At 42.6% G+C, this 7,294-nt stretch overlaps 1 protein-coding gene and 1 pseudogene across 1 annotated transcript in view; both read right to left on the bottom strand.

Moving 5' to 3' along the window:
- LOC102762738 (membrane cofactor protein-like) overlaps positions 1 to 6,412 on the bottom strand; it is a 22,648-nt gene extending 16,236 nt beyond the window's left edge. Inside the window, exons 1-3 of the mRNA XM_015564522.1 lie at positions 6,295 to 6,412; positions 3,528 to 3,719; positions 3,047 to 3,149 (exon numbers count right to left, since the gene is read on the bottom strand). Coding sequence (XP_015420008.1) covers positions 3,047 to 3,149; positions 3,528 to 3,719; positions 6,295 to 6,412 — 413 coding nt within the window. The remainder of the gene's footprint in view (positions 1 to 3,046; positions 3,150 to 3,527; positions 3,720 to 6,294) is intronic.
- A 280-nt stretch (positions 6,413 to 6,692) lies between these two features.
- The window catches only part of LOC102762459, a 25,911-nt pseudogene continuing 25,309 nt past the window's right edge, over positions 6,693 to 7,294 (bottom strand).

Raw genomic sequence — 7,294 nt, 5'->3', positions numbered from 1 at the left:
AACCGCTCTCCCCATTTGACAACCATTTCTACTAGAAACTGCCTAATGTCACTGTTTTGAAACTCTGGAGTTTGTTGAAGGCTTGCAACTTCCAGAAAAGACTTGAGCAGGTAAATTGCACTAAAATTGGTCAATTTCTGCTCTTAGCACAGTGGCAGCTGCCCATGCTACCCCCATAGCACGCAGCTGTGCTCCTGGAGCAGTTTATCAGCAGACTGAAGAGCCAGCTTGGGCCAAAGGGCCTGTGTTCTCCAAATATCAGGGGTGCCTGCTTTTATCACTGACTGATCTTTCTGGTCACAGGGAAACAGACAAAGACGTGGACAGCCATTGCTGTCATATCTCACTTTTCAAATGTGTAAGCCTTTTCTTGCTGACTGAGGAGAATTCCAGTGATTTCTTCTTCATTTCTTGTGATTTCCCCTTTCAGAAGCCGGATATTAAAACGTGGGGCATTTAAAAACGATGATATATGTGAGGAAAATTAGGAAGTGATTATGCATGCCCTGAGAAAAACGCTCAGAAAAAATTTGAGAATACATTTAGTTTACCTGTCAGGCTGATCCTCTGCACAGAGTCACCCTACAAAAATCCAAAAACAAAAACAATAATATAAAAAAAAAAAACACCTATAAAAGGATGGCAATCTGATTCCCATAGTTTCCCCATTATTAGATTCAAATGTTCAGTTCAACAACAACAACAAAATCACAATGCATACAAAGAAACAAGAGAATATGACTCATTCAAAGAAAATGTAAATCGATAAAAAGTATCCCTGAAAAAAAAAAACACCTGAGGAAAGATCTACTAGACAAAGACTTTAAAACAGCTGTCTTTAAAAGAAAATCTGGTGGCAAGTCGTTGGTTTTTAGTTTTGCTGTTCTCTTTTCCTTCGTGAAGTGGCAGACACAGAAAGGCAGATCTTTCTGAGTACTCTGATGGGCAAGGCTAGCACTCTCAAGTTTGAGCCCAATGACACCTTTGAGAATGTCAAAGCTAAAATTTAAGACAAGGAGGGCACCTTTCCAGGAAAACAGCACCTGCTTTTGGGGGCATGTTTGGAGGAAGACAGCACTCTATCACACTTTGATATCCAGAAACTTGATGTTCTGCCTGTGAGGTGGAATCTATGAACCTTTTCTGCCAACTCCCCTGAAATACAATGGCCATAAGACTATATGACTCAAATGTTATGCTTGCCTGAAACTCAGTGCTATCAACTGCTTTAAGAAGAAATGTGAACACACCAACAAACTGTGACTCAAGGAGATGCTCAAAAGAGGCCTTTCCACCTGGTCCTACAGAGGAAGGAAGCCTTCAGAACTTATTCTATGAGAACAGCATTACTGTGATGCCAACAACAGAAAAAGACACTGCAAGAAAAGAAAGCTACAGAATAGTATCCGTTATGAACCTTGATGCAAAAATCTGCAACTAATTACAGCAAACAGAAATCAGAAAGATTATCCACCATGCACAAGTGAGATTTATTTGCAAATGCAAGGGCGGCTCAACATATGCAAATCCATCTATGTAATCTGCCATATCAATAGAATGAAGGGTAAATCCACTTGATCATTTCAATTGAGCATTTGTCAGGATTCAACATTTTTGCATAGTAAATATTCAACAAACCAGGAACAGAAGGTAAGTTACCTTAAGAAAATACATGCCATAGATGAAAAACCTACAATAAACATCCTATTCAGTGGTTTAAATCCAAAAGCTTTTCTTCTAAGATCAGGAATAATGCAAGAATGCCCACTTTTACCATGTCTATTCAACATAGTACTGAAAGTTTAGTCAGAGAATCTAGACAAGAAATAAAAGGCAGCCTAGTGGGTTATGAAGACATAAAATTATCAATTTGCAAATAATAAAATCTTATATGTAGAAAACCCATCCTACATGGTTTGACTCAGTAGATACAGTGTCAGCCTGAGGACCAAAAAATCCCAGGTTCATTTTTTGTCAAGGGCATGTACCTTGGTTAGAGGCTCCTCCCAGGCCCGGGCACAGCTCGGTGCTCCTGCAGGAGGCAACCAATTGATGTATTTCTCTCACATTGATATTTCTCTTTGTCTTTCCCTCTCTCTTCCACTCTCCCTAAAAATCAATGGAAAAATATCCCCAGGTGAGGATTAAAAAAAAAACCCGAAAAACCCTAACGACTGTGCGCATATTGCATCTGTGCATGCGTGCGCACACACCCCACACAACAGCTGTTAGAATAAATAAATTAATGCAGCAAAGTAGCAGAATACAAAGTCAATATCAAAAATCAGTTGCTTTTGTATAGTGTATGACATTTACCCTGTAAATGTACATTTTTATAAATGTCTAAATATATACTAGAGGCCTGAGGCATGAAATTCATGCAAGGGACTTGGCCTTCGCAACCCTGGCTGCTGTCTTGGCCCTCACAGCTATGTCCAGAAGGTTGTCCTGACAGTCATCCAGAAGGTCATTTGACTGTTCAATCTAATTAGCATATTAGCTTTTTATTATATAGGATTAAAGGAGTCCAAGAGAAGAAAGGCTACTATTATCAGGTGTACAGTACTTGTTTTTGAGACCTTCACTCCTTTATAGCTGTCTCAAAACTCAAGTTTTCCAACAAAAGGATTTTGATCAATATATGGTCCAGGCTATAATAACTCTTTACAGAGTTATTGCCATGAACAATATCTTTGGTGGGTAAACCTACCTACCGATTCTATAAGCCCTCCTTTAACTCTAAGTGCTGGCCATTTTAAATAGGATATAATTTGATGTTAAAGTAATGTCATCAAGATTACTACAAGTTTAATGCTAATGATAGGCTTATGCTTGCATGTAGTATTATAAAAATTTCCTTTCCTTCACTTTTAATTTCTATTCATTACACATCTTCTCAGTTTGCATAAAAAGCCCAAGAGTTGATTGGCTAGAAGTACAACTTGTCACACAGAAAGCAAGATAATCTCAACATTACGGGAATGCTGAAGAAGAGAAGCAAAGCAAAATAGTAACATTTACTGTATTCCTCTAAGGAGAAACTTACCCCGCATTACAAACATAGTGAGCTTGAGAACCAAATGTGGTAGTTCCGTTTACATAAACTACTTCGCCATTGAGGGGCTCTCCTAGCTGCGGACATGTCTTTTCTAAAAGAAAAATTCAAATTGTTGTTATATGCCAATTTAAAACTACTTCGCCATTGAGGGGCTCTCCTAGCTGTGGACATGTCTTTTCTAAAAGAAAAATTCAAATGTGTTGTTATATGCCAATTTCAAAGCCAGTGAATCCAATCAAAATTCGATATTGCTCTTCTAAATCCATTTAACTATTTAAAGACCAAACTTAAGATTCACATTTACTCAGGCAAGCAACTGCCAAGAAAAAGATTCCTAGGAGATTTTCAAAGACATTGTTATCTAGAATCTCCATTCGCATGGGAAAACCATCATGGTAATAGTGGACTGTGCAGTCTAAAATGTGTGGCAATACCCAGAACAATACGAATAAAAGCTGTGTGTGCTTACCTGTACAAGCCTCCTGGAGAGGAGGTGCCCATGTGTTATCAGGCTGACAAACTGCAGTGGTGGGGACTAAAGGGACAATACGCTTGTATCCTAAACGACACTTAAATTCGACTCTGTCCCCAGGACCATAAGATGCTTTAGGAGGACCGTTTAACATCATGGTTTCAAATCTCATTGGATCATCACAGGCATCTGGGCATAAGAGAATAAGAACATGAAAAAGAAAAGTGTTTTATCTTTTCCATCAGCCTGGGACTGTGGTCAGCCACAGGTAGTTAGTACAAAATGAATGGAAAGGTCCTTGGCAAGTTTTTATTTTTTTAATTAAATTGATTCGGGCGAGTTTGGTCAACATGAACATATAGGTTTCGGGTATGGGTTTCTGTATTATATGATCTGTATATTCCCCATGTGCTCACCACCCAAAATCAAGTCTTCCCCTGTTATCACATATTAGGACACTCCTCACCCCCCACCGCCTTCCCTCTGGAAGCACCACACTGCTGTTTGTGTTCACGAGTTTCAGCTTTATACCCACATAGGAGTGAAATCATATGGTTCATAGCTTTTTCTGAGTGACTAATTTCACTGAGCATAATGTTCTCAAGGTCCGTCCATCTTGTTGCAAATGGTGCTATTTCATCCTCTCTTATGGCTGAATAGGATTCCCTTGTGTATAAGTACCACGTCCAGTGCTCTATCACAGGACACTTTGGTGGTTTCCATGTTTTGGCCACCATGAATAATGCTGCAATGGACATAGGGGTGCATATATCTCTGTGAATACATTTTATTTTATTGTTTTTAAAAATTTCTTATATTGATAGGGAGGTTCTTTTATTTGTTTTTTTTTAAGTTTTTTTAAAATATATTTTTATTGATTTCAGAGAGGAAGAGAGAGGGATACAGAGAGATAGAGAAACATCAATGATGAGGGAGAATCATTGATAGGCTGCCTCCTGCACGCTCCCTATTGGGGACCGAGCCCACAACACAGGAATGTGCCCTTGATTGGAATAGAACCCAGGACCCTTCAGTCTGCAAGCCCACGTTCTATCCACTGAGCCAAACCAGGCAGAGCTCTGCAAATACATTTTAACAACAGATCTTGTTCTATGCCTTTCTCTTGCCTCCATTGCCCTACTGCTGCCACACTGGATACTTGAGAGTCTGCGAATACCCTGAGCCTTGTCACATCTCTGAGTCTTTGCTCCCACTGCTCTCTTTCTGAACACCTTTCCTCCCTGCTCAGCTGCAACTCCTGCTCAGCTCTTATCTTGTAGGCTTACCTGCTCAGTATCCCTAGGAAACAGATTCTCTCTCCTCCAAGAGGCAGTGAACAGTCCCCTATTCTTGGACTCTCTTCTGCATGGATCTCTCAGGTCACTAGCACGTGTTTTTGTGTTTACTAGTTAGCGTGGCTGACTCCATCTATCCATGGGGCCAAAATACCTAGCACAGGATGTCCCCCAGAGTAGCTATTCAAAAGAAGTTGATACTAAACCACTGCTGTAGCACAGAGACAACGGCAAAGGAGACGCAATGAACAGAATATTGAAAATAATCACTTGAAACTCCAGGCCAGGGGTGGGCAAACTTTTTGACTCGAGGGCCACAATGGGTTCTTAAACTGGACCGGAGGGCCGGAACAAAAGCATGGATGGAGTGTTTGTGTGAACTAATATAAATTCAAAGTAAACATCATTACATAAAAGGGTACGTTCTTTTTTTTTTTTTTTTTTTTTTTAGTTTTATTCATTTCAAACACGGGCCGTAGTTTGCCCACGGCTGCTCTAGGCACTGGGAAAGGATTTGGATAAGTAATTTCTTTTGCTGCCTATCTGCCAGTATCCTGGTAACTGACAGGAAAAGCACTGCTGTCATTGTATTGTAATTTGCACACTAAGGAAATTAAGAAACACTGTATAAGCACTTGTTGATCTCCGTTTCTTTAATTAGAAAGAAAGAAAAGACCCAAAATAGGCAGAAGAGACCACTTGTAACAATCTATTGTGGGTTTTGGTGGAATGAGAGTGCTCCTGGAAACACAAGTTTTCCCTTCTGCAACTCCCTGGCAGCGTTTGGCAACTGCCTCTGAGATGCAAGCCTCCCAGGCACAAGGCTGCCTACAAACCCTCTTCTCCTGAGCTGCTTCAAGAGTGAAATGTTTGTTTTCCCCGCCCAGTTTAGTGAGTTCTCCTTTTTACTTTCTGTTTTATTTTATCCTGATTTTACCTTTCAAACTTAAACTTCATCTTGTTTTTTATCCCCTTCATTTCTAGTTTTGTTCTCTCCCATGCTATACTCTACATTCCATTCATTTTCCTCTATTCCAAATAGCATGCACAGTGTCCTTCAACTCTAGTTTGAAGCCTATTTTATACTTTATCCTTCTTTAAAAATATTCCTTTGGTGTTCTCCTTACCACCACGGTTCCCTTTCCTCTCTCATAGAAATGAACTGTTTAATGATCAGTAACCAGAATACTGATCAGGAGACTGTACCAGAAGACAGTGGCAATATGAGCCCTGCAAACTCTACACACACAGGAGGGCAGAGCCTCTCTAGCCCTCCGCGGTCCCTGCAGTAGCTTTTCGGTACCACTGAAAGGCCATCCTAAGCCGGACTCCACCTGCACCACCCTGCTCCGCCAAGCCCGTGCTTCCTACCCGACCCACAAAGCAAACCTCTCCCGCCCTCGGCTCCGGTGGGCCCGCTCCCCGACTCTCTCCATTGCCTCCAGAGCTCTCACCTTTCCCGTCCCTACCAGAGCACATGGGCAGTAGGAGCCCTAGGGCCACCAACAGGATGCCAGGGGAGCGCCAGAAAGAGAAGGCGCTCGCGTGGCGCTGAGGAGGTGGCCAGCGCGGCTCCGAAGATGCCATCATTTCCCAAGGGATCGGTAGGAAACCTGAGGGACAGCAAGCGTTTGTTTACCTTTTTGAGAGCAGGTGTCAGACGCAACAATCCCCATTCAAAAAGTGTCATATTGCTGCTGTGTTCTCACCATCTCTGTGCTGCGTCCCTTCATTTCTTCCCACATGGCTTCCACCTGACCTCATTTATTTGGGACAATCTTAACAAACATTTTGATGTCTATGGATTAAATTTCTCTCTTAATTTTGCCAGAAATGGAATCTGCAAGGTTTTCTATTCGGTTAGCTCTTTTTTTCTTTTTCCTTTTTCTTTTTTTAACTTGTAACGTTTTTATTAAATCCACAGATGTAAAAACCATATTGTGAGGGGCCGGGGAATGAGGCTACCAAGGAACGGGAGCCAGACCACCGGAGGCAAAGGGCGCAGCTGACAGGGCATGCCCAGGCTGAGCTGGCTCAGGGGCCATCACCAGGGCCACTGGACAGCTCCTGGGAGCTCAGGCCGGCACCAGGCAAGCTCAGGTGGGGGCTCCACCAGCACAGCAGAGAACTTGGTGTCACCAAAGGCCTCATTCATCAAAGAAGCACTGCAGGCCGATGATGGACTGCACGTCCACCTTGTCCTCCTTCAGCTTGTTGAATTGCTTGAACATTGGGCCCACATCCTGGGCAAACTCCTGAGGGGAGTTGTAGGGAGGGGGGGGGCAACAACTTCTGGAGGCCGGCGTGATCAGGGTCAGGTCCAATGTGCCACCAGGCTGATCCACAGAGAAGCTGGAGTTGGTAGCCGGCAGGGCTCGTGGCAGAAAAGGGCCAGCAGGCCACGCTCACACTTCTGCTGGTTGGCTGGCGAGAGCTTGGCCACCACACCACTGCTGTCCCCACCCTCCC

The sequence above is a fragment of the Myotis davidii genome, unplaced genomic scaffold, assembly GCF_000327345.1.
Source record: "Myotis davidii unplaced genomic scaffold, ASM32734v1 scaffold861, whole genome shotgun sequence".
Classification (NCBI taxonomy): domain Eukaryota; kingdom Metazoa; phylum Chordata; class Mammalia; order Chiroptera; family Vespertilionidae; genus Myotis; species Myotis davidii.
The sequence above is the reverse complement of the archived record's forward strand: the minus strand, read 5'-3'. Positions and strand labels throughout refer to the sequence as shown.